Raw genomic sequence first — 27,929 nt, forward strand, 5'->3', positions numbered from 1 at the left:
TTTTTTTTTTCCTCCCCCGGCATAATCTCCATTGCCAGCAATGGATGTATCAGAACAAGAAGTTAATAAATAATACACACAGACAGCAGTTTTCTAAACATACCTCCTCTTTTAAAGGCAGGATACAGATTTACTAAACAAATCTCAGGCAAGTTCTTCACAGAAGAAAATTTTGCTACAAGCTATCTTCTGAACATTGTTTTCTTCACCAATGCTGGTAGTTTATTTCATGGAGTACAGTATTTTTGAACAGTACTGATGAATCATTTGAAAACAAGTTTTTTTTCCCCCCCTTAAGGTAAGCTGAGACATGTGACTAGAACTATATATATTTAAGAGTGGTGTACCTCTTGCTGAGCATTTAATGGCAATCAGGAATAAACACACAAGAGAGGAAAAGGCAGTATGATACTCCTAATAGGGGTCTGGGGGATTTTCTTGTTTGTTTCAGCTTGCTTTTAAACCACTGTTCAAATGTTAAAGGTATCATATTTAAATTTAACAGCTGTTTTGTTTGACTTTCCATGAAGAATTGTGTTAAAAACACAATTGAAGAAACTTCCTGCTCATGATGAAAATCACTTTCAAGTACTTAAATTTTAATATCCCTCTAAATTCCATTCATTTATTAAAAATGTGTTCTTATAAAAGCATGAAGACTACAGAAAACCAATTAACATAATAGAGTTAATCTTGTATAATTTTTTCCACAACTGTATTTTACATACCACCAAACTTCTGCTTTAGCAAAAGAAAGAAGAATAAAAATAAATTCTCTCCTAACTATTTACACACAGGCATTACCCTGCTGTGGGACCAGATACTTTACTCTACAGTCCCCCTAACCCAAGGCGTAATCTTAGGCGTATCCCTTTGTGATTTAGGTTCTTGGAAGTTTTCAGCAAACCTCTCTCTTGCTTTATCCCAGTTCTTTTTATTCTTGCTCTGGATGATCTGAACATCTTCAATTGAGGCTGGTCTACTGGTACCCAAACCTGCATGCGTCTTATGTAACTGAAGGTGGATCTGTCAAATACATTCAATATTGTTGTAACTGCAAGTTAGGTATTCTAAATACTTTAAATCATATTTTGTAATATTAATTCCACCCCTGCTCCCCATGCACCTCTCTTTAAGGTGCTACTATACCTAGATCATACAAGAACATCTGAAGTACTGTTAAAATGATGCGTCAAATCACCACGTCTAGAACTATGATCTAGAATGCTGAATGATGACACCTGCCACTAACGTTACGGTGAAGTACTCCTCACTGAGTGAATAGCATACGATCCCCGTGCTGGGTAGTTTGACAACAAAAGGTACGGTGTGGCTCTGCGCAGCACTACTGCCAAGAGACAACACATCTCTGGTGACAAAAATGGGGCTCACATGGCTGCCACAGAGGCCCTGAACTTGGTGGCTACAGTGACTTCAGCCAGCTTTTCCTCTCTCATGGCCTGTCATCTAGCTTGATTTTTGTGCTACATCGGCCTCAGAGAAAGTGAAGTATTCCACTGTAAGCCCATCTTGAATTCATATCACTTAAAATTATTTCAGTCTTCCTTGAGACTTTGTATGCAAACATGAGATTATTAATTCAATGGCTAGAAGCTGTCTTCCTTAGTTTCCTAACAGACAGACATTACTGGTATTTTCTGTTGAAGGGACAAAATCATTGAAAAATTTCAAAATAATTCATTAATCAAGTAAAAAATAATTTGAGATTAGTCCTAATGAGATTATTCCTCCCTAACCAGGGTTTTGAAGTGTTTCAAGTGAATAGTGGCTTACAATTAGATGTTTTTCATTGCAAATACATTTCTATTGCTTTTTGCTCCAAGTAAAAACCAGAGCGACCTACCGGATCCTTCATACCACCACCATCCTTGCCCAGGCCTTCCCCTTTCTTCCATCCCATCTTCTCCAACATTTTATGTCCTTTGTTGCTGTTGCTGATTTCACTTTGAAGAAAGTTTAAGATAACTGATAAGCAAGAGTTAATAGAGTATGATTTCTACTCAAATACTGAAGGACAGAAATGTGCATGCATATGCTGCTCTAGAAACCGGAACTCCTATGCTGTTCCTACTTCCATCAAGAGCTATCCAGGAGACCCTAGTGCTACCTTTGTAAGTTCTCCCGTTAATATGTTGCTACCAAAGCTATTCCAAGCCTCTAGTCAATACCAACTTTCTTAATCTCCTTCTGAACTACTTGCTTACTTTAGGAGTTAAGAGACACAGCATGGTGGGTGGGAATTGACTGCACTAGAGAAGAGGCAGTCTTCTTCTGCCTCACCACCAGTCATCCTAATGCGCATATTTGTCTCACACTTCCTTTTACTAACTTACAAGCACCTACAAGCTGATGTTTCTTAAAAAAAAAACACCCCAAAAGCAACTACAGAAGCAAAGGAATAATTAGAAAGGAAAATGAAAGTAAGTGTCATTTAAGAGGTGTGTAAATGCAGGTCCTATGATAGGCTGGATATTGACAATGAAAGAAACTGCAGGTAAAAAATTTGCATGTGTGCTATTACTGGGACTGGATAGGAAAAACAGAAATCTAGATGCTTGAAAAATAGACACTTGAAGGTGTCAGCAGTGCAGCTGGGGAGTTCCTTGATTTTTTGAGTTGGTAAGAAAGTGATCAAATCATCCTTACTGCCAAGTGGAATTCTGTATGGAAGGTGAGGAGTTAAGAGCATATGAACTGGGAAGTGAGAATAGCTTACTATTTTCTAGCTTTCCTAACACATTATATACAGGTAATTAATCATCTAACAAACTGTATCCTACTAGCTAATTGATACTTACTTTATAATAATTTTTTAAGATTCACTTAGACAAGGACACACAGGATTCCCACCCCCCCAACCAAACTTACATATGAACAGAAGCTGGACTATCATCTCTCTGGAAGGTTCCTTCACTTCCAACGGTCTCTCTGCGTTTTCCTGCTCTGTCTTTGTACTTGGGATTCTTCACTGCTTTGTTGTCTTCATACTCTGTGTTCTTTATAAGCAGATTAAATTCCATCAAGGCAAAGAAAGTGAGCTTTAAATTCTTTATTTCTGATAACTTCACTGCTTCCCTCCAAAAGTAAGGCAGCTTCAGCCTAGTTCACTAATTCTAAATCTTTTAACAAAAAACTATAGTTCTCATTTAGTAGTTTCTTACCTTACAACTGTACCTTGTAAGGTATGTTATTGCCATCATCACATAACAGTGTAATATTGCCAAATTCATTAATTTCAGAGAGGCTGTAAATAAACATTCTCATGAATCTTCTCTTGGTATGAAGAAACAATCTCTCTATATTAACAGAAAACCATATGGACATGCCACTGGCTTTTTGTTTAAACATTTAGCCTGTTCCTCAACAACTATTTCTTCAGAATAGATGAACAACTATTTCTTCAGAATAGATGAACAACTATTTCTTCAGAATAGATGAACAACTATTTCTTCAGAATAGATGACAGAACTAAGCACAGACATTCTTAGATTCCGTATAGGACTAAGCACGTGTATAGATTCCACACAGAACTAAGCACGTGTATAGATTCCATACCAATATTATTTTGATAGCTGAAGAATTTGAGAGAAACAATGCCATTCTGTTTTCTACACCAATACTCATTGCAAGTGCTAGATGTAACCCCATAGTTAAAATAATCTCTAAAACAGAAGTAACTTTGAATACTTATATACTATATTGCCTGTACATTCACATTGGCATTCTTCTATGGCAAAGCAGACTTACAATAAAAACTTAAAAAATTTTCCTCTTCCTTCCGTCATTTTGTCAGTTGCCCATTATTCTTCCTTTCCAAATAAAAGACATCACTGCAATTTAGTGCAAACTTAATTTGCAGAAATAAAAACAGAAATGTCTTAAGAAATCTTAACCTGAAAAGGATGGGGAATCTTGTACACATTGGAACAGATCTTCTCTTCCTAAACTTTTAACAGAGCCTTCATGCCCTGTTACCATCATGTCTCTCTGTAGAGGTCTGTAAATAATTACTACTTAGTGTACAAAAGACAAGCTTGAGTTAAACTACCAGGCTCAAGTTTGAGTGCATTTGAAAACTTTCCTTATTCACCGAAGTCTATGGCTTAAAATAGGAATCACAAAGTAGGTGTAGACTTCAAACACTTAATCAACTTCTACTGTAAACTCACCTGTAAACCATATTTTACCCGTATTTGTTTTAAAGCTTTTCTTCTGACTAACTCTCGTTCTTCTTTGCTAAGTGCTGGGCAAACTAGAAGGAAGAACACAGGATTTAATTTCTAATTAATAATGTAACAATGTTTTGAAACACAAGACAACTGTGAGAAATTTTGTTCTAATATTATTACACATAGACACCAAGAAGAAAATACACCATCATGTATTGTAGAACTATTCCCAGTTGACAAGAAAATTCTAAGAGAACTGAATTAATTATTACATTTATAAAGTAAAGAGCTGTAATAAAAAACATAACCCATGATAACATGACTAACCAGAAGACTCCTTTTTCCTGTCCAGGCGAAGATGTGCTCTGACTTGTCCTGGTTCACATCCATCACAAGTATCACTACCAGGATGTATATGAAAAGAAAGCACAGTTTCACCAATCTTCACTTCATCTCCATGCTCCAAGATGTAGGGATCACATTTTATTTTAGGCTACAGCAAAAGAAAGTTTTGGCAACCATGTTAATTAGTTACTAATGAAGGGCACAAACTCCGTTTCATGAATACTGCTCATACGGTAGTAATTCAGTTGGGTCTCAGAAATGCAGGCAAGTATTTAACTACAGTGGGTATTTCACTCTAGCAACTGCAGTTGTGGTGGATTTTTCCTAATATAAACCAAACATGAAGTATTGTAGGCAGCCCTAAAAACAGAAGGGAACCAAGGAAGAGACTAATGTATGAAAGAAGCCACTTAATGGCATTGTTAGTGATTTGCCATAACATATTTAAAATGACCATATGACTACAGTTTTCTGCAATGTACACAGCATTATAACAACAGGTACTCACCTGGAGAATCTGATTTCCATTCACAACTGTTCCATTCTGACTGCCTTGATCCACAAGAACATAATTTTGCAAATCGTGGTCAAAATATACTTCTGCATGGAACTGATAAATAGAAGCCTAAGTGAAATGTCCTTATTAAGCAAATACTTCACAATTTATATGCTATTTTAAAGTAAGATTTCAGAACATATTTTGAGGCCTTTTAACTGAGTGGCTCTGGTATTCTAAGTTTATAATAGAGTATTCCAGACTTTATAATTTCATCCATATGAAATGTAAATAAATGGGCCACAACAGCATGAGCTAAAGTATACTATTAATAATGTAACTATTTTGACCATAAACTGATTCAGTTCTGAAAAAGCATCTACCTCCAATGTGGCAAGTATGCTTTGCTTATAGGACTGCAAGATTCAGTAATATAGCATTTTTAACTGTTATTATAAATAAAAGGTTTTTTTTCTTGTATGTTACAGCACTCTCAATTTTTCTCTTCCAATTAAAAAAAAAAAATCAAACTTATCTTATTCTACAGCTTCAGGTCACTTGGTCTTTCATATTCAAAATAGCTCCCTAAATGCCATGCTTTTGTAAATTTCACATAATTTACCTTCAGCTGCATCTTGATGCTCAGGACACAATGACTAGCCATCATTTGCTGTTCCTTTTATATCCTTTCTGATATCGAGACTAACAATCTAAGTTTTTTGTTTGTTTTGTTGTTGCAAGTCTATATAGGTATTGCTCCCAAGCCCACGTAGAACAGAGAAAACACAACTCCTGGCCAGACTCACAAAGATACACACTACCTCTAAAAATGGCCACTGAGCAAATCAAAACATCAACTTCTGTGGCCTACTAAGACTTCCAATAAAAAACAGAAGTCTAAAAAAGTGACAGTTTCAGGTTTGACAAGCAAAGATCCCTTTTGCTATAGTGGAGAAAAAAACCAAGAGTCAATCTGGGAAGAAACTGTTCATTTAAAACCAAATCTTTTCTTAACTTTGAGCAATAGCAGTTGCCACATCCAGTAATAAAAAAATATCAAAATAGTATTTTGTAGATTGGCTAGCATTTACAACAGGAATACGCCCATATTGGTGGAAAGACTGACTAGCTCATTCAATAGATAATTTAATTTCTACCTCTGTTTTATTGAATAGGATGAACCCAAACTACTTCTAAAGATTCTAAATCTGCAGGGTGCAGTGGTTTTTTTTTTTAAGTCTCACTTTACACTCAAGGAAAGAAAATGCCAAAAGCGGTCCACAGCTATCAACTATGAATAGTAAGAAAACCAAACTGGTAGTTAACTTTTTGTTTCTACAAATATGTCATTTACCTTCTTGTCTTTGACTCCTTATCTGCAAAGTGAAATAACTTCTTATATAAGCAGTTAGGTACCCATGAAATACTAAAATGGTAACATTACAGAAAAATAAAAGCCTTTTAGCTTCTTTATGCACCCAGTTTCATATACATGCCTGGAAAAGTAATTAATAGGGAAAGATTTGCTCTGGAAATTGTTCAGTATGAAATATAGTACATGGCTGATTAATGAGAAGTATGATCTGGAACAGACATAGTAAAGTGTATTTCAGGTACCTGCATTTGCAGATGTTTTTACAAATTTTTTTTTTTGTTTGTTTGGATGACATGTCTTTGTCAATCTACATTTTCTTTTATTAAGAGTGCTGTATTTATGGTCTGTGTTAAAGTAGTTCGCAAAACAGAGCACATAATTTATCTTTAATCTTTCTTAACCAGAAGAAAAAATTTTCCATTACAATCTGTCACTGAAAGAAATTCCGTTAAATTTTCAAACTCCTTGTACATCACTTATATATTTATACAGTTGCCTTGAAGAAAAATAAAACAAAACCTGTTGCTCTGAGCTAAACTGCAAGGACTGGATTACTTTCTGACAAAGTTCTAACTAGCGGACATCAATATTTTATGTATCATTAATATTTAACAGAGTAATACGTTTTCCTGAAGTCCAATAACTGAGACAGTCAAGATTCAAAATATAACTTTTTACTGTGCATTACACTGTGGATAAGTAAAACTCCAATTTAAAAAAACATTTATCTTTCCTAGACTTTGAAATCACACTGCTGTTCGCGTTGAATTCCCATTCAGTAAAATACTGTATGTTTTCCTTTTTCTAACTTCAAATGTGGCTAATCCCACACCTCATTCTAAAAGTTCTTTAAAAAAATTAACATGAGATTTCACAAAAGTTAAAGCCATAAAATCTAAAGCTTCATTCATATACTGATGTACCTTTCAGCAGACAGAAACAAAGAGTTACCTTACTGACTCCAACTTCAGGAATCTGAAGTGTGTGTCCAACATCTTTTTCTCTGGAAAGGCAAGTTGAGATACGAATCACAACAAAGTAGAAACAGGTCTAATGAGTGGCTTACAAAAAGTGTATTTCATTTGAACCTTAAAACCATATTTGTCTTCTGAGCTACTGGGGAGCTTTACAGATGTAAACCACTGTGTTGCAATATACACAATGTAAAGACTTGCTTCATGTCCCTTGTTCCATCTATAAACTATATGCAGTAGGCTATGAATATATGATAAAGCTGTACCTTTAAATTTTTATCTATAAACCCGACATTTCTATCTGAACTTTTATACTCATACAAGGCCTGTAAATAATACTCTGAACTCTGCATCCTTCAAGCTCTTCAGTGCATCTTGGCATCAGTCTTCAATGCTGAAGTTGAATTCTTCGTAGCATTAGGCAGGTAATACAAGCAATGAAAAAGTAACCTCTATAGATTTTTTTTTTGGATCAAAACCACTGCAGTAGGAGGAAGGGATTTGCATATTAGTTTCCTATACTAGGAGATGAAGAAGAAATGCAGCTAGCAAAGGACCTATATGTAAATTGCAAGCAGACTTGTCATCTGTTGATCTTCACATAAATGTACCTAGAAAACTCCAGCTATAAGAGCAAATCAAAACACATCTATCAGCATTAGATAAAAGCAGCTGAAAAGGGGTGAGGTTTTCAGTAAACATGGAAGAAAGCATTAACTCATTAAATTCATCATCCACAATGAACAAATCAGATTTTTTTTTTTTTTTTTAAATATTAGAACTGGAATAATGCATACAGGCTAGCACAAAACCCAACTTATTATTGAAAAACCATGAACCAACCCTACTGGAATTTTAATGTGTGAGAAGTTCAGGATATGCTTCCTTGTGATCCTGAATTTCTGAAGTGTGTTCTTCCATTTCTGAAAAAGTTACATTAGTGGCCCAGAAAAAGTTTACTTACTTTCTAGAAAACAATAGTTTTCAAAGAACTTAGGACCTAGACACAAGATCAAGTTATCACTAACAAATTTTCATGACTGCTGAGCTACATTAACTGCGTATGGTGTTATCACAGCAAGCATGATGTTACGTGACATGACTTAAATTTCTTACTGTGGGCTAACCTAATTCACAGTACTGCTGCATGCTAGGAGGACAAGCATGAAGACTAGGGACAAGAAATCCTGAGTGGCTTCCGCAGCTTTCAAAGCAAGGTACAGTTTCAGATATATATAACAAATTCCATTCACTTTTACCTTCCAATTGTAGCAGGTTTCACAGCTGTGATAATATAAAGTGATCCAGTCTGTAGAACTGGTGATCTTATTACAATTACTCTGATACAAGGAGGCCAGATCTTTTCTTCATCTATAATTATTAAAAAAAAAAAAATACTGTTACTACCAACAAATTACAGTTTTACCCCTACAGTCTATAGCTTTCAAACAACTGATAAACATTCAGCCATTATCTGGCTGAATCCTATGCAATTTTCAGAAAAAGAAATGTATAAGCACATCTGAGAGAAAACTTTGATGAGACTATTGTTTCAAGGGCTTTCTGACTACACGCTAAAGTATTAAAAATGTTTTCCTAATTCTGGTTATTTACATGTACACAACTGTTTAGTTACAGCAACAAAGTATAAATACATTCACAGAATTTACTAGCATGTTACAAGTTTATGGACCATTAGTTACAACAGATTAGAAGGAAATTTTACTTTGAGAAAAGGCAGCTCCTTTTTGTTCACATCACAGACCTAATGCATATAGAACTTCATATTTGATAATTTCTACATCAAATATATTTTTACTAGTTTTTACTCTTATTAGCACTATGCACCAATACAGATAAGAAAAAAATAATAGATGAGCCTACAGATGCATATGCTTTTTTGCCTCAGTATCTGTTAAGTAATTATATTCTAACAGCTGTATGAATTCTGTTCTTGGCTGTACATTTGCAGAAACAGTCCCCAATGATCTCAGCTAGGAATAGACATGGTAAGATGGGAAGACACTAGCTCAAAAGGTACTAGGAGGAGAGAAACTCTCTCCAGCTTTTATTACTCCAGCATTAGTGCAGAATTGATTAGTAGAAAACAGTAAAAGAAGAAAATTTAATCTGAAAGCCTGATGGTAGCAAGCACATTTTGAATGGCGTTAATCATTCAGAATCTGAGCAGTTGAGCAAGTAAAGTAATGAAAACTGAAGCAACAAACTGACTAACTGTGAGCAGGGCACAGGCTGCAGTACAGACTTCTATAGGCTGTATTTCATTCTGTGATTTTGAATATCCTTTGCATATACGTAGTTCCAATTAGTTGCATTAAGCTTTTCACAGGTTACTTTTTTTTTCCAAGAGACCATTCAATTCTTGAGGAGGTCTTAAGGACCTAGGACAACACTTTCTTTGGTACAAAACAGCATACAGGTTTCCTCTCTGTACCCACTTTTTACATGCTGCCACTGGAATACACACAAAACAGGATTTCAAATAGTACTGAGTACTCCACATTCATCCTTTTCACCACAGTGGATTCATCCTACATTGAATTACACATGATTGTTTATGAACAGTATCAGAAATATTATACATTAATTGAAGAGAGTTAATACACAGAATTACAGTCAGGTCAGTACTAGAATCTCTATTTTAGCAATAGACTTTCTTTTCTCCTGTCACTATCCTAATCTGAACAAATCTTAATCTACCACTGAGGTTTCTACACAAGCACAGTAAGTTACACCCCTGAACAGCTTTTACAAAAACACCACTACTTACGTCTGGCTACTGTGCAAGTAAAGAGAAGGAAACAAATACTGGTAGCATATAGCAATATAGCACTTTTTAATGCAAAGTATCTCAAGTCACATGCTTTTTTTTTGTTTTTTAAATTATCCAAACCGTTTTCTTGTAGTTTGTTCTTAATGGGCTCCTGGAAAAATACAGTAATATCATACATAAAAGCCACAATAATTCACCTTCGTCTTCTGAGTCTTCTGAATCAGCAGTTTCTTCACTTGTTACTTCATCCTCACTGCTGTAGGCTTCGCACTCAGAATCTGTAATTTCACCTTCTTCTGGCTCACTCTCTGTGTCTGCTGTTCTACTGTCATCTGTATATGCTGCAGTATCTGGTGTACTTTTGCGTGAATGTGAATTTATACTGTCTGTAGAAATCGATTCTTTGGCTGATAAACTATTTTGTGGTTTTGTGTCCACTTTAGTCTTCTTTCTTACATTTGGAGACTCTTCTTCTTCAGTAGAACTTACTTGCTCAGTAGTGGAAAAGCAATTCAGACTGTTAGATGATTTCTGCTCTTCTGTGTCCAAATCCTGGAGGGGAGTTACAGAATGTTACATTCTTTACAGATTGAGTTATTCTAAAGTCTGCTATCAGCCTGGAAGTAAATCCTTCACTAGGAAGAATTATTTTTACAACTGCTAAGAAACGGTTAAATTTCCAGAAAGTTTACCGCATGCAGTCAACAGAACATTTCAGTAGAAATATTTTCACATCCTATTAGACATGACAGATCATCTTCCATTTGGGAAAGTGTGACTGCACTCCTCTTCTAAACTTCACTTATTCCTTCCTCTTTTCTCACACAAAACTTAAGGTCCTTGTCCTCACTTTCAAACTTGTACAACAGCATCTTGAATATTTTCCAGTTTTGCTTTTATGACACTTACTTCTGTCCCTCTCTTACTCAGTTCTTGCAACTTGTTCAAAAGTTCTTTAATTGATCTTCATCACATCTTCCTCCTGTTTCTGTCTTCTCATTTTTTTCCACAATGGTCCAGAATATCTGGAATGCCCACCCATGCTCGCCTAATGACCTGCTCTTCCTCCTTTCAAAATTGCACCATTAACAAAGCCTTTCATCCAGATACTATACAGAATTTAAGTTTAATTTATGCTATGTGAAACAGTTCTACTGAGTATCCATTTTCTACTGCAACAAATTTCTCCATTGAATACCAGACAGATTAGATCACTGCAGGTTCTTCCATTGTGACTTGACTTCACCAAGAGAAAAAAGACCATCAACATTTTTTAACTGAGAAATGTAAAGTTTTGTATTAATTTTGCCAGAGTACCTTGAAAATGTAATTCTCAATCTAGTAGCCTTGATGACCACCTTAAAAAAAAAACAAACCCACACCCAGACAAACACAAGTAGCTTTAAAAGATAAATAAATAAATAAATAATCTCCTATTATAAGTTATTTGCCATCTTGGATTCAGAATGAATGCATTCAATTGCCCTGAATTGTAGCAAATATTGCACTACACAGCAGTTAAAATAAAAAACACCCTTAACTTTTTTTCAGTAAGTTTTCATATACAGCATTTTACATTTCGAGATACATAAATTAATGTGAATGTTAAAGTCCTGGAAATTAAAGCACTTTTACTTTTCAGGATTGTAAAAACTCAACAGTGGCATAGGAATTCCTCTCAGCCCAGCAGTCAAGCTCTTGGATAGGACTTTACAGTGTACTTCTGAAACACTTCCAGTAAGACAGCAGATTCTCAGGAATAATCAGCAAATTTTAGAAGAACTGAAGGACTATCGGTTTGTTTAGGGTTTTTCTATAATGCACTAGCCCTCCTCCCTGAATCCTCTAAGTACTGGAACTAGGAAGGAACAGTATCACAAGGTCATTGCCTAGTGTTGTTTATTTTAAATAAGAGATGTAGTAATCCTGCCAAAAGTAAGACTACACAGTTCATACATGTCAGACACATTAATTCCATTAGAAATCTTTTTGGCAAATCTGATTATTGCTTTTATGAATGGTCCTTTCCAGTTTATTTGTCTTTGTCTATATTTATGTTTGGTATGGATATTAGATTGATACCCGACATACCAAGGTGCTCTGCTCCTAAATGCATTTCTTCCCATAATACTATGAGCTACCAAAAGTTTTACCAATCTAATCTGAAAACAGAGAAACTAAATAGTCTGCTCAAATCACAACTGAGGCAAAGCAACAGATGACTGTGATGCACTGATGCCCAAGTATAATGTTCCAACCACTCAGCTCTTTATCCACAGTGAATCATTATACTTGGTTTTGGCATCACTTCAGATATTCTAAATTAGAAAATAAAAAGGTGCTGTTTCAAAGCCTAGCTACTAAAGAGTAGACTCTCTGTTCTAGTTGAAAACAGGAATTTTAAAAAAACACGCTTATAGACAGACCAAGGATTCTGTACGTACATTCTGCCAATATGACCATTAAGCCTGTTCTCAGCAGTTTCTGTATTTTCGCCACTATTACTACAATCAACTGTTAAGAACGCAAATAAACTAAATAGTTCTGTTACGTACTGATAAAAATGTAGTCTTTGCATTTAGAAATCCTTGTACAAAATTGAGGAATTTAAAAGTGCCTTCCTAAAGAATATGTATTTTGAGCCATTTATTATTTCACAAATTTGTATTAAAATGCACATCTGATAATGCCTAAACATTAAACCTGGGGATGCTGAATGTATTCTTAAAGCATTTGAGGGGGTCTTTACTTGTGCTGAAGAAATACTTTTCCATTACATATGACTTCTAGTAGTAACACAAAACATATGTAGCATGCATGAAAGTGTAACTATGCAAACAGCACCTTGCCTCCATACAGCCACTGCTTAAAAAACAGGAATCAGCAGTAAACACGCTATTCAGTAAATATCACCCTGAATGACCTAGTAAATACTAGCAATGCGCTTCATTTCTCAATGGCAGGATATTTAACTCTTCATCCCAAACTCATGATTAAATACACAAAGTAAGCAAGTACGTGCTCATTATAACCATGTTTGTTACACCATGATACTGGGCACATACATTCCTTTGTATGTTGCTTTGCCTAATATATCTAGCCAGTGGACCTACCCCAACAGTCATATGTTGGATATGGATTGCCTCTATGTGATTCAGCTTTGAAAAACTTTATATGTACTGGGTATTGCCACATGATCTCTGGCTTTTCTCTCACTAAGTATGAGTGAAGTTGAGAGGTGGGATGAATCTGATTCATAATTATGGGGTTGAGTCAGTTCATATTTCTGCATCCCTGACAAAGACAGCTAAAGGTGCAAATGAAATCAGGATTTTCATAATATCACTCCTCATGGGACACATAAGAATTACAAATCATGTTCGTGTGACTGGAATTGATGGTTTTGCTTTATAAAGAATAGGCCACAAACTACTGATTACAATGACTTTCTGAAGTGCAGATTGGCCTACTTACAATATACACATGAATGATCACAGAAGCCGAAGTGTTTTTAATGAAAAACTAAAAATATTTTAAGCATCTAACTATACTTTTTGCTTTACTGTGACAGAGCAAGGCATTTTGTCTTTCAAAACTTCACATTCTTCTGTATTATGCCTGATCAACATCCATATTCATGCAATTCTTCAGCATGCCTACAAATTAGAACTTAAAAATTATTGTAAGCATAATTAGCTTAACTCTAAGAAATGCACTATTTAAACTGTATTGTTTTCTAAATCAATTTATTTTATACAAAACATACAAATATGTACAAATACAACTTTTCAGAAATGCATAGCCTGTTGCTTCTTGGTTTGCCACAAGTTTAGTAGGTGATTTAATGGAATCATAGGTACTCAACACCCTCATCTAAAGGGCGAATGTTAGGTCTTTAGCACTGACTCTGTCAATTTGAAATATTAATCTGAAATTCAGTATTTTACTAAAGAAACATTTTCAAACAGTTTAAAATAGCTTTTTCACTCAGATGACTAAGCTTTCACTTGCTAGCGTTGTTCCACAAGTACTTCAGTTACAGTCTTCCACCCAACACAATACTCAAATTTCCAGTGCAAAAAAACCTGATTAAAAGCTGGAAAAAGAGTAAAGCTCTTCCTATATCATAAACAAGCCATTTTTTACACTGGTGGACAGCTCTGAAATACAGGAAACATAAATTTGCCTTACCTAAAGAACACATGGTTTGTTTAGTCAGGACACCCTATGTTAATACAGCAATGTTAATTACGTCTCTTCCCAAATATTCTAGAATGCCATCAAAGTTTTCTTCAGATGTTTTACTTATACAGTGTTGCAAATATATTTCGAAGTTACTTTGTAGATGAACTGATTTTGATCAAATAGCTTAAAAATTTATTAATTCCTTTAGGAAAATAGGTATCTAAACAAACTACTAGATATTATTTTTCCTTTAATAAAAATACCAAGGTTAAAGGTAAACATCCACGGACTAATGTGTTTCGTGTCTCAACTCTACCTTCACCAGAAGCTGCCAATCCAAAAGAAGAAATCTTCAGATTAGCCATGGTTTCTGTCAACTGACGTACCTAAAGATGGGACGAATATCAGCAAAAAGTAAACTACATGTGATAAAAAAAAAATAAAAATCACTGCTTCAAGAGTTCTATGGGAAATACTACTACAAAAGCCTTGTCTCTTCCACAGAAGTAGCTAGGATGTGTCTATAATGGAAAAGAATATGGCAGAAGTTAATTTTGAGCACCATCCTGAACTAAAATTTATTAGAGAGTAGTTTAAGAATAAACTGTGAAAATAATTTCTGGAAAAAAAAAAATAGTACATGTCAGTCCCTGCATGTAAATTTTCTAATGGCCCCAACCCAGCAAGTAGAACGACATGATTACTATTGCGCACAGTCTATTCTCCAACCTGTATGGAAGCACTGAATCTAGATATTGAGCCAAGGATTACATTATCACTGATGCCACCTTGTGATTTTTTTTTTTTTTTTAACTTTTCCAAATTTACTTATTTAAAGGTTTTTCTTGAACAGGAGGTAATTATGGTATTTCTTGCCCCACTTTTTTTTTGGCCCACCACTACAAAAAAATATCAGAACTGAACAATATGCCTGAAAGTTCCAAAGTATTCCACCCATCCTCTTTATGTGAGCTGCAGAGAGGCCATCTAATACTTCACCCTGGCAAATAAAATTCCTGATTGTCTATTAAAAGCAAGCACGTGGGCAGCATGCTTAGTTTCATAAGTCAAAAGAAAGCTATTTGTAGTATAGAAGTTTGGTGACTGAAAAGAAAGAATCTCTTTAAAGAAAGTTCTTGTATAAATCAGGAACATTCCTCAGGAGATATTAAACACATGAGTTCCCCTCCACTGTTTTTGCAATTAGAAGTACATTCATTTTAGCAGACGCTGACTAGTATTTTCCTGTTTGGTAATTCAGCTTGTTAAAAAAAAAAATATTTTAACAGATTAATTTTATTCTTTAGAGTCTCAGATTTATATTGCTTTTTCAAGACCACTGCAATATTTGTGCAGAATACGCTTGCCATTTCTATAGTGTTAAGCATCCCAACTTATTACTTATAAATAGATATTATATGTAAGGTTGCTGAGCACATAAAATTCTTCACAATAGCTACAAACTAAACCGCAGCTAAAAAACCCTCCTGTGACCAGAAACAGAAAGTTAACAGATTGGCCCAGTTACAATCGCTTTTAGATTAAAAAGAGATTAGCTTTGGTTTAAATAGAATGTCATTGAAAAATCACATGGAATTTTTGTAAAAACTATATAGCTAACAGTATCATCTATGTAGAAATATTTGCTGTGGTAGTCTACACGTGCAGCTGCTAAGATCCCTTATTTATTGTATTGGACAACTTTCAAGTAATACTAAATATCAACACTTGTTTACATTTACTCCTTTAACTGAAAAAGAGATAAAACAAGTTTAACAAGTGTTTTGTGTACTTGAGGTTCTATAACTACTGCTCACCATCTTCCCCCACTTCACATGCATATTCTTATAAACCACCTTGTCTTCATCCAGGAATAATGTGCAGGGGGTGTATGATGCTCCCAGAATTAGACCCTGGTATTGCTTTATTTACCACTGTTAGTGGTCCGCAGACCAGGCAGTAAAACAAACCATTCTCCTACTTGTACTGGCTGTAGAAAAAGAAAGTCAAGTAAAACATACTTTCGTCAAGAAATTAGGTAATGTTTGGATGCATCTTTCAGGCTAGCAGCACAACTTAATAACTAATTGGGAAAAGCAATAATGAAGTACTTATCTTCAAAATAATGGTAGCAACTTTAATAATTTAATCAGTATTCAGGGACAGGTTTTATTTTAACTTTGTATTTTTTTGTCAAGAGTAGAAGAGGGAATGGAAGGAAAAGGGAGAATGCTGGGCATAAGCGTGTAGCAAAGCATCTCAATAGGAAACAATTCGACCACAAAGTTCTACTTAAAACCAGACATTTTTGGTTTTGTTTTAGGATGCAAATAATAGTAAATAGCATGAACTAATTAGTGCCTTTACCAATACCAGACCAAACAATAATATTGCCAAGAAATACCAGGCATCTATGAACTGCACTATGCAGTTTATAAATATTTTTTCAGTTTTATAACAGAAACATCTAAAATCTTTTATTCTAATAAATCTTAATCTTTTATTCTAATGTAATTTTTTTTAAACTAATGAACAAATTTCTTACACGATTAAGAACCACACAACAAAAATAATGTATTTTAACTCAGCTATGCAAAATAGGACAGTAAGGTGCTTTGTTTTTTCTAAATCTAATCATGCATTTACATAAAAGTGCACTGACAAAAATGCATTCTTTTCCTTTTGAAGTTTAAAGTGTAGCATAATTGTTTTAAGTTTCACTTTGATTCTCCCTTTGTTTTAAAAAAATAGAAAAGGCCTTGATTCTTAGTATGACACTTTCACTTACTGTTCACAGATGCAATGATCTGTGCACTGCATAATCTGTTTTAAATGTTCTTCCTGTTTATCTTGTTGGTCAAACAAATTAATTCACAAATAAAGCAAAGTACTCAGTTTACTATCAATAAAACACATCATAAAAAGTGGATGTTTACCTCCTACCTTGTGACTGTGCAAGCTGCACACAAAAGATTTGTTAAGATGACCATCTAGATTAAAATATTTTATCAATACAAAAAAAGCTAAAGACAAACAGCTATTTGTAGTATAATCGGATGAGAGTAGCAGATTGTGATGAAATCCCAAAAAGTAGTCAAAATTACCTGTTAGGTCAGAGCTATCTATGCCACAGAACCTTTATAAATACACTTGTTGATTTACATCAATACGTAACAGTTCATCACAGAACTAAATTTAAGAGATTTCTTAATTGCATTATATGATAAAGGCTCATTCCTACCAGCTTTCCATGATGCTTTTGTGACGCATGACAAATAAAGTTCTGTATTAACAAAAGCTTTTGAGAGTGGCAGAATGCTAATTCAGCAGTTGCACACAGCATGCCCAGAACTTGGATGCTGGTAAAACTCCTAGCTTCAACTGCATTAGCTCCCCTCTCTTAGGCCTAAAGGATTGTTATACTTAGTGTTGCTAAGTATCCACTTCAAGCTTTCAAAATGGAATGGTTCACATGAAGTTTTCTCAAGGAATAGAAATTCCCATGTTAGCCACAATCTATTTATAAAAATCTGTAATCGATCAACTACCACTACCCATTTAACCTACTTTCACTGGTTCTTAATGTAAACAGTTTCCATTTTCAAATCTTTTAGAAGACCTCACTCCTGATACACAATCTTTAAACTCTGTAGTGATGCTATGTAACTGTTACATAAAAGTATCTGTACACTAACATAATTATTTCAGATTTCAACCAATCAGCTTGACTGAGGCCTACATAATGACATTATGCAACAGTTAAAGCAATAGCTTTAAAAAATGCAGACTAAGGAACACTGCAAACTAAAGAAACCAATACATTCAATTAAATCTGAAGTAATAAAACAGATTTGCAGAATAGGACTATACAAATTGGATTCAACATCAATAATAGCGTTCATTAAGAAAATGCTTCTTGAGGTTTAATAGCTGTGTTGCAATAAAACTTCTGGTCTTTAGGAGTGAGTAATGTTTTTCAAGACTGTCACTACATACTATATGGTATGCTTTCTTAGCAATCAGAAAAACAGAAAGGAAGTTATGGGTTTTATAACTTGTATTTTAAGTTAATTACAATGGGCATTTATTAAGATGTTCAGCTTATCCACACACTATGGACAACAAAAATGTACTGACCAAATAAAATATCAATAGGAGGGCATAATATGCAAAGAATTAGAACTTCACAGACATTTCTTCAATCTCAAATGATGGTAGAGATACAGTAAAATGTTAACGGAATGAGCTTTGGAACACAGAGTCACAGAGAAGGGGTGGTGTGTGTGTGCATTTTCGAAACCTTCAGTCATTTTTTGATTCACTATGTGAATTAAAAAAAAAACGGCTAACAACAAAAAACACAAGCCACAACCCTAAAACCAAGACAATGAGATAACACTGAATTTCTGACATAAATCCAGTCCACACAGTACCCTGAATTCATTCTAGTGTGCTTGATAATCAGAGAGCTTCGCTGACACTCAATTTTAGACATCTATATAGTTGTATTGTAATAAAATAACATTGAAAAAGTGAAGGAGTCCCAAGTTTAAAGTTTCACCCTTAATCACTCACTGGGAAAATTATCTGAACACTAACTACATGTTAGCAACCTGCTGTATATAGTTTAAAGATGTTTGAATCCTTCAGAAAATAAGCATGCACCCTCCACATAAAACAAAAACCCACAACCCATAAATTGCATCATGAAAAAAACCCCAGGTTTTCCACTTTCCATCTGTCAGTTCTAAAGTTACCTTATATTCATTTGCAGTAATCCGTTCTGGTTCTTTTCTCTTCTTTTTCCCTTTTTTATCCTTAGTGTGCTGAGTACCAGAGGCCTGGTAAGACTGCAGATCCACTCGTGAATGAAACTGATATCGGCCACTTTCCACATCACAGTAGTAATAAATTCCAGTTGTTGGATCATAATACAGTTGATTTTCCTTTATAAGAAACATAAGGAACAATGTTATCATTACTTCAATAAATACATTTTTCAAAGAAACACCCAGTTAATAAAGAACCATATACTAAGTTTAAAAAAGAAAAATTACTCAAACATACTCAAGAACTGTGGTGGCTTGACCCTGGCTAGCTACTAGGTGCCCATCCAGCTGCTCTCTCAATCCCCCTCCTCAACAGGAGCAAGGGAGGTAACAAGATGAAAAGCTCATGAGTCAAGTTAAAGACAGGGAGATTGCCATCATGGGCAAGCCAGATTCAACTTAGTGAAAATAAATTTAATTTATTGCCAGTTTAAAAAGTACTGGAAGATGACAAACAAAGACAAAACACCTCTCCCTGCCCCTTTTTTCGCAAGCTCTACTTCACTCCTTCATTCCCAACTCCTCTACCTCTCTTCCCCCTGTCTGAGTGGCCCAGGGAGATGAGGTGTGGGGAGCTGTGATCCGTTAATAACAACTCCTCTCTGTTGCTCCTTCGTCCTCACACTTTTCCCCTTCCCAGCATGGGTCCTTCCCATGGGTTGCAGTCCTTCAAGTACTGCTCCAGCGTGGGTCCTCCATGGGCCACAGCTCTGGCCAGGGGAACCTGCCCTGGCATGGGCTCTCCATGGGCCACAGCTCCTTAAGGAGCTGCTCTGCTGTGAGGTCCTCCACAGACTGCAGTGTGGATATCTGCTCCAGCACGGTCCTCTTCCATGGACTGCAGGGAATTGCCTGCTCCAGTGCCTGGAGAACCTCCTCCTGCTCCTTCTTCTTTGACCTTGGTGTTCACAGGGGTTTTTTTTCACACTGCCCCCCCTTTCTCCCCGCCTCCACCACATACACACTCCACTATGCAGTGTTTTGCCCTTCCTTAAACATGCTTTCACAGAGGTACCACCAGCTTCTCTGATGGCTCAGCTGTGTCCTGCAGTGGAACCAGCCATGTCCAGGCAGTCCCTGACCTCTTCGCACAGAGGCCCCTGCTGCAGCCCCTGGCCCTACTACCAAAGCCTTGCCAGTAAACCCAATACAAGAACATTTCCCGTAATTCGGAACAGTAACTGAACAAGAAAATATATTCTTTTGTGTAATTGCACTATAAACTGTAATCTATAGCCCCAAACATTTCTGTATCTAACTATATCCACAAACTATGTCAAAAGCAATGGTATCATTTAAGACTTTAAAAATTAAGTCCAGAAGCATCCCTGAAAACAAAACAAGTAGTTTTAATTGAGTTGAATGTAATGCTGCAAACAAAACCTCTGTTTTCATCACAGTAGTTCCACTGGGATTTGCAACAGTGTATATACCTATCTGCATATGCATGTACGTATACATGCACCTCACAGGACAAAAAGAAAACCTCCCCAAAAGCTCTCTTATGAAAAATGTAAAGCAGAAATTAACCATTATGAAATTTTGACACACCGTCTGACATCTTTTTTTACAGATGTATTTTCTTTCCCACAACATGGAACTACTTGGTAACCATACTCAAGTAGAAGTACAAGTATTTCATGTATTTTTTACTCAACATGCTTTTCACTGTGGAGAAGCCACTGACTTAGCTCAGCAATCTGTCTTTTTCTAAACAAGTCACCTTTAACTCAAGCTTTTAATTTTGAAAGAGTTACAGAGCAGCTTTATAGTATAAATTTCTATAATGCCAAGCAAGCTAAAGACCTAGGAGACATCAAAAAGAACTGAATGAAAATCTAAATTTGTGTCTTAGCCTGCTATCTTAAATTTGACTGAAATAATTCAACAACTAATTAACAAACTTCCACTACTATTTGTCTTCAGTTTTTCATGTTTTTCAAATCATAACGTCAGCTTGGATCTTAGTTCTTTGCTCACTTCAACTTTTACTACTAAAACTTTGCAATAGAGAAAAAATGCCAAGGGTTTTGAAAACAATCCTCACCGAGTTATAGTAGAATCCAGTGCTGTGGTCATAATACAATCCTGTATTTTCATCGTAAATAAATCCGGTTTGCGACACAGCAGCTTCTGCAGCAGCTCTCAAGCTGTCCGCCAAAGAACCCTCTGGTACTGAAGTATCTTCTGCTTCCTGATAGAAGACAGTAAGAAGTTAAATTTTCTTCTAAAAAGAACCTCCTTGGGTCTTCAGCATTTTACAATGCTCTATTTTAAATAAAACAAATTAGTGCTCTATGGACTTGGACTGATTCAAGAACTATTAAACAAAAAGGTAAAAATCTAGCTGTAGTTTACTGATAAACCCCTACTGATTTCAATGGGACCAAAACTTCATCCTGTGCCTTTCGTTTTCCCCAACTTTTATTCAAAAGTGGTTCACGTCAAAAATATACGCAGTGAATATCTTTCACTACATTCCTAAAATACATTTCTGCTCTCAATTCCATTTCAGTTGCTAGATGCTGAGGCACAAAATCAGTTAAGCAAGTGAGATTGAGTGAGTGATCTAAGAGAAGGCTGGATAGCTGGGGAAAAAAAAAAACTAAAACAACATAACAAAATAAACAAATAAAACCCCCCAACAACTTTATTCTCCTTGTATGTTGCCTCCTTGTACCAAAGGAGGGGGGAAAAAAAAGTACACTTTAGGACAGTCAGCATGGTCATATTGAACATATTCTGCTGATAAAAAAATGACATGCTTCCAGGCTATGTAGGACGTATGTTTCAGAATGTGCATTTTTATTTTTAAAAACAAATCTAGCAGTATGTTACACTTGGAACATACTACAAAAAGAACTAGTTTCAAAACACAAGGATGTTTGTCTGCTATCACTAGCACCACACCATCACAAAAAAATCATTTTATACAATGACATCAAGACCAAAAGCACATCTTTTAATAGAGTGCTGACTTCAAAATTGGTAAAACCCCAAACAGTTCTATAACCTGTGAATTCTGGATGAAATTTTCCTCTTCTCCACCTTCAGCAACTTCAGTGCTATCCATCCTTAAAGGAACACTAGCACCTGTCTGTGATTCCTCTGTGGAATTACGCTCAGTGCCTTCACTCTCATGATTGTGCTGCACTGGCAGTTCAGATGCACAGTCTTGAGTATCAGTGTGATTGTAATAATTTTCATAGTAGTAATAATCTGCAGGAGGGGAAAAAAAAGTTGAAGTTGCATAAATTAGCAAAGCAATATTTTACACAATGCAGTTTAAGGATCCTAAATCTTAAACTGGAAATCTATGCATAAAGTAGTCTAACAAGAATCAATTATTAGGTAGTGCCTCTGCTTTGAATTTATTCTACTCTTACTGAACAAATTATGTCTTGTTTTAATGTACTTTAAAAATAGGTAAAACTTGTATGTGTGTAATGTATGAGATTCCCATGTACCAGATTACTATGGCATGAATTCTACTACAGTCCATGCTACATTTTATCCTGTTCTAAAATGAATGGCTTGAATAAATAGGAAATGGTCCGAAAGACAATATCAGGTTACTGAGTTTAATGCAGCTAAGGATACAAACTTGAAATGTATTTTATATTAAATAAATTTCAAAATAAGATACTGTTCTAGATGCCTGTTTAAGCAATCACCACCCTTTCTACCTGCTTGTAACCACGCAGCATAGTCTTCTGTCTGTACTTCTACATTGGATGTATCTTTCTCCTTGTTATGGATTTCCTTAGTGAGCTCTTCAACCTGAAAGAAAACCAGCATGTTACAGAATACAACGCTGCATTTTAGGAGTCTATCTCAGAAAAGAGTATCACCCTATTTTACATCCTGTAATTCAAACCAAACATAACTGCATCAGAGCTATTTCCATTGATCTTTGTTTTGCAGGAGACAATTTTCTACTTGAATGGTTGGCATAACGAAAACCAATTTTTGCTCACAAAGGGTATAATAATAAAGGCAAGCACTTGGAAGGAAAAGGAAAAACTTAACCAAGGTGATTTTTAAGATGCCCACCCTGAAAAGTTGAATTTCAAGCAATAACCACTGTTCTGTGGTGGTGAATGGTGGCATTTACGAAACTTCCCTATTTTGCCACAGGCATCCGTGGGTCAGTTCGTCCACTCTTCCTTTACTTCACCTTGTTTATTAAGCCTCTTTCCTTTCGCTAAATGTAGCTTTTCCTGCTGACTGCAAAGCCAACTCCGTGGCTGAGAAGACGTTATCATTCTCCCCACCGCCACCACCACCTGTGGGGCCAAGCATTGACTGGGGACAGCAAACCCGAGCCGGCGGCAGCAGCACGTAGGCCCGCAGGCCAGGGCGGCCTGGCGGCCTCCGGGCGGCACGGGACCCGCCTGCCCCACGAGCTCAGCCCGGCGGAGGGGGCACGCCGGGGCGGGGGGGGGGTCGGCAGGCGGTATGCGGCCGGGGGTGCCGGCAGCGGGGACGCCTGACAGGGCTGGGGCCGGCAGCGGGGAGAGGGTGGGGGGCGCCGGTTCCCGGGGCGGGGGCCTACCTGCCTCCTCAGCGCCTCGCTGCCCGCCCGCGCCTCGCGGTAGAGGCGCTCGGTGCGGCGCAGCCGGCGCTGCGCCCGCTCCAGCTGCCCGCGGCAGGCGTCCAGGTCCGCCTCCAGCGCCGCCACCCGCTCCCGCAGAGCCCGCTGCTCGCCGCCCGGCGGGGAGGCCATGCCCGCCCGCTCCTCAGCGCCCGCCCGCCGGCCGCCACCCGGCGCCTGGGACAAAGCGGCGGCCGCGGCCCCGCCCGCCGGCCCCGGCCCCGGCCATGGCGCCCGGACGGGCGCGAGGGCAGCAATGCCGGGGTCCCGCGCCCCCGCCGCGCGCGCGAGCTTCGCCCAGCGGCGCCGCTGCGGGAAAAGTTTCCCCGCGGCGCGCGAAGACCGGCCCGCCCGGCGGGAAGGCGGCGAGAGCCGGAAGCCGGCGGGAGAGGCCGGAAGTGACCTAAGGGTGCGCATGCGCTTGGCACCGGCTTGCGGTTGCCGGGCGACGAGGTAGGGCGGGCAGAGCCGGCGTCCGGTAACACCCGCGGCGGGCGGGAAACTGCCGCGGCAGAGTCCTGCATCGTGGCAGGGAGGCAGCGTCGGAGAGAAGCCGAGGGGTGGCCGGAACCCCAGAGAGAAGCGGGGCGTTCAGCTCGGGGCCTGCATGGGGCGGCCTCGGGGCTGGCAGTGCTCGAAATCTGTTAACGGCCTGAAAGCTGTCAACGGCCTCAGCCAGCACCTGTACTTGGTCATGCCAGGGAGAGCTTGTTGCTGTTGGCATGCTCCAGGGTTTAACCTGTAACACATGATAGAGTGAAAAGTAATTCTAGGATGTACACTATTCTACAAAAGTGCAGCACGGTTTTGCTCACCTTTTATCTTTTTTTTTTTTTTTCTTTTTTTTTTTTTTCTCCCTTGAGATTTCTCAGTCTCTACTGTGGCAAACTGCTTCATATCCTGGCTAGAAATTGCAGCGTGTAGAAAGCATTGCAATTGTAGCTGTTTGAGCAGCATTCAAGGCTACTATGTTAAATCTGTGCTGACAATTGCAGTACTGCAGCCCGGTATGAAATTATGTTGCTGGGATTTCTAGAGGCAGCTGCAGAGGGTTCTTGGGTTTTCCCCCACAGCCCCACCTCAGCATGATAATTTCCAAACCACCTCACAGGTTTCTGTTTCTTAAGTGTGCTTTGTCTCTGATGAGCACAATGCTACTCTGTTGTTAACAAACTGTAAGTGTGGTATCCTTTGTCACTTTTGCGCCCCGCTCCAGAAACAAGAAGTGCATCATAGTAGGTCATAGCCTAATAGTTTTTAGACCTGACAATAGTGGATGTATTACGTACGTGGACATCTACTCCTGCTAGCAGATATGTCCCGAATAATGCACCACGTTTAGAGGAAGTGTTCACCTTAGAGGAAGTGATGTGTACATTTCATATAAATGTATAAATATATTTCATATGTTTTCATATATATATATTTCATATATATATATAACTTTTTTTTCATATATATATAATTTTTTTGGTTTGACATTTCCTTGATTGCTGGTTCTCACTATGCTGAAAAAGTCTCCAAAGGGATGAAGGTTTTGAAGTTTGCACTGTGTCATGATGCAGGCCGCAAAGTTGTAGCCATGCTTCTGTGGCCTGCTTTTTGGCTGCTGAATACGAGGAGGTGGCTTATTGCCTGTCAAACTTTTGTCTCAGCATCAAATTAGTGATTATTTTTGCCACTGCAATCTATTTAGGCACTTCTGAAATGTTTTTAGTTTGGCCTCATGCCATTATTTTCTAAAGCTTGGTAGCAACACAGGACTACAGTAGGTTTCGTGTTAGACCTCACTCGACTTAAGCAAGCTTGAACCTTCAGTAGCTCTTGTGGAGAGCAGATAATACACCACTCTCAGTCTAGGAGTTAGAAGCTGAGGTAGTGCTACCTTTATTCACTTGCTTCTTGCAGCTGCTAAAATAATGACCCGCTTCCAATAAATAATAAGCCCAAAGACATGTGAGCTTGAAAATCACAGTATGTTGCAGTGTTATTTTAGCATGAACTGCTACTTTTTAGTGCAAGAGCAGTCGGGTCATGCACTCATGCACAGCTCATTAAGTGCCATTCTGACCAGAAGCTGCTGGAACCAAATGCTTCAACCCCAGAGGGTGGCCTACATGAGCAGGCAAGAGGCTAATCTATATCTATTCATATCCTAATTGAACAGAAGTGGGCAAAAAAATATATGTAGTTTGTTTTCTTTGAAGCATTTTGTAGAAGGGGGTAAAGCTCTAGTGTGGACTGTAGGTCCTAAGAGAAGTTAAAACAAAACCCACAATTTCAGACCTCAGTTTTGCTCATCCATAGTTTCTCATCGGAAAGGTATGTCTTATTGGCTGAGAATTAGTGTATTGTCTGTATCAAAAAGTGTTTAATTTCAGGTAATGCTTTTGTTTGTGTCAAGATGGTTTCACTTAATGTATATAAGGAAACAAGGACCTGAGCTGGCGGAAGATACTTTCTGAGAGAACAGAGATTTCATCCACTATCTTGTATGAAATTGTATTAAGTTCAGGGAATTGCACTATCTTCTTCAAAGATTGGCCTAATCTCAGGCCTTTGGTCTGCAAGTCATATATTTCATTGTAAAAATAATGTATTATACAGTTTAAGCAGTGAAAAGAGGATGAAAAATGATGCCAGCGCTTCAGACAGTATGTGTTCCTGAAGGCTTGCAGCAGATGATGAAAATGGGGAGGGTGGAGGAGATGTACATCCCTGCCAGCTGGGGGAAACATGTTGGGATGCCTTGGCTGTCACACCAGGCTGTTGTTCCACCGTGCCTTGCTGTCAGGAAGCAGCAGATGGGAATAGCAGCAGAACAGGTGGAGGAACGGGGTATGCAGAGTGTGATTTGCATCCATGTGCAGTGGTGTTAAGTTTGAAGAAGAAGGAGGTGGCAGCTGTCACCACAACCAGCCACCTTCCAGACAGACCTCTCGGTTGGTGAATGGTTCAGCCACAGGACTACGGTCTCAGTTCTGCTCTTTGATTTCATGATAAAGCCAATCGGTCGGTGCCTCTGAATGTGCCCCTTTGTTGCCCATGTTCTTGGTGGGCCCTTGAGATGGACTGTTAAGCTGCTGTTGTAGCTGCCCCTGTCCATACTCCTTGCTCCTCTGGGATGGGGTAGTGACACTTGCAAGTATAGATGGCATCCCAATCCACCTAAACAGAAAACAGACGTGTGGTTCCTGCACCTTCTCTAAAGGGAGGCGAGGACTTCAATCGCAGGGGCATTTGCCACCAAAGGGCAAGGGATAGTGGAAGGGAGATGAAATGGCTTGTGGGAGATGTGGGCAGCAAGGCCGCTGAAACACAGACTGTCTGCCTAAGGGAAAGATCTCCAGGAGAGCTCTCCTCCCCACACAGCTATCACAAGCCCAAACCTGAATGAAAGAAAATGCCACTGAGCATGCTGCATGAGTGAAATACAGGAGCCCGAAGCCTGCAGGGAGGGCCTGGAGGGGTAGGAAGGGTAAGGACACAGAACTCTATCACTGCCTGTTCCTTCCCCAGGCTGATGCTGTGCAGGAGCAACCAAGAGCTGCAGGGAGCTGTGCCAGCCCAGCATGCACGGCCCAGGGTTGCTCTGCCTGCTCCCTCATTCCCCTACCCTACCCCAGTGGAGGATGTGGCCCTCATCTGTGGCTGTTTCCAGGTTCCTTCTTCTCCTGAGGGGCAGCGAAAAGAGATGAAGGAGGTGGAGGAGTGCTTGAAGCCATCTTTGCAATCACGGCCTTCATGGCCTGGTCAAACCACAGTCCTTTTACAGCAGCAAATCATTAAGGCCTTTCCATCTTCCTCTACAGTGAGCTGTGAAAACGGACCTCTACTTGGCCCTCTCTTGCTGTCTGCCACTACGTGTCTCATACAATCTGCTTTTGCCAGTGAACTGTGGACCTCCCTCTGCTCCCTCACAGCTCGGCTGCTTTGCTCAGCTTTCTGTCCCTCCACACGTTCTGTTCACTCGTGCAGATATAGCCTGCTTGCTGCAGCAGCTGTCACTCTACGTGTAATATCAAATTAGCTGCCCTGACTGTGCCCTATGCTGCTTTGGGATGGAGAAAATGAGGGAATCTCTGAAGAAAAATGGATCTTTATGATTTTGCTTGGTGTTTCTGTAGAGGGCCATATGCCTGATCAA

The 27,929-nt window shown here is 38.2% G+C and overlaps 1 protein-coding gene across 2 annotated transcripts; it reads right to left on the reverse strand.

Annotated features, from left to right (window-relative positions):
* Positions 1-18: 18 nt before the first annotated feature.
* Positions 19-23,942, reverse strand: AGGF1 (angiogenic factor with G-patch and FHA domains 1). 2 transcript variants are annotated; one of them, XM_082335945.1, is made up of 14 exons: positions 23,744-23,942; positions 22,875-22,968; positions 22,202-22,407; positions 21,236-21,382; positions 19,117-19,305; positions 10,372-10,726; positions 8,640-8,751; positions 7,358-7,409; positions 5,044-5,145; positions 4,518-4,683; positions 4,191-4,273; positions 2,890-3,017; positions 1,865-1,964; positions 19-1,026 (listed from the first exon to the last, which is right to left on the reverse strand). In XM_082335945.1, exons 1-14 carry the CDS (start codon positions 23,912-23,914, stop codon positions 826-828), a joined length of 2,106 nt encoding a protein of 701 aa, XP_082192071.1. In that variant the 5' UTR covers positions 23,915-23,942; the 3' UTR covers positions 19-825. The 2 variants fall into 2 exon arrangements, with proteins under 2 accessions (XP_082192071.1, XP_082192072.1); XM_082335946.1 differs by lacking the exon at positions 10,372-10,726 and adding an exon at positions 14,676-14,745.
* Between the last annotated feature and the right edge of the window lie 3,987 nt (positions 23,943-27,929).

The sequence above is a fragment of the Platalea leucorodia genome, assembly GCF_965183815.1.
Source record: "Platalea leucorodia genome assembly, chromosome: Z".
NCBI lineage: Eukaryota > Metazoa > Chordata > Aves > Pelecaniformes > Threskiornithidae > Platalea > Platalea leucorodia.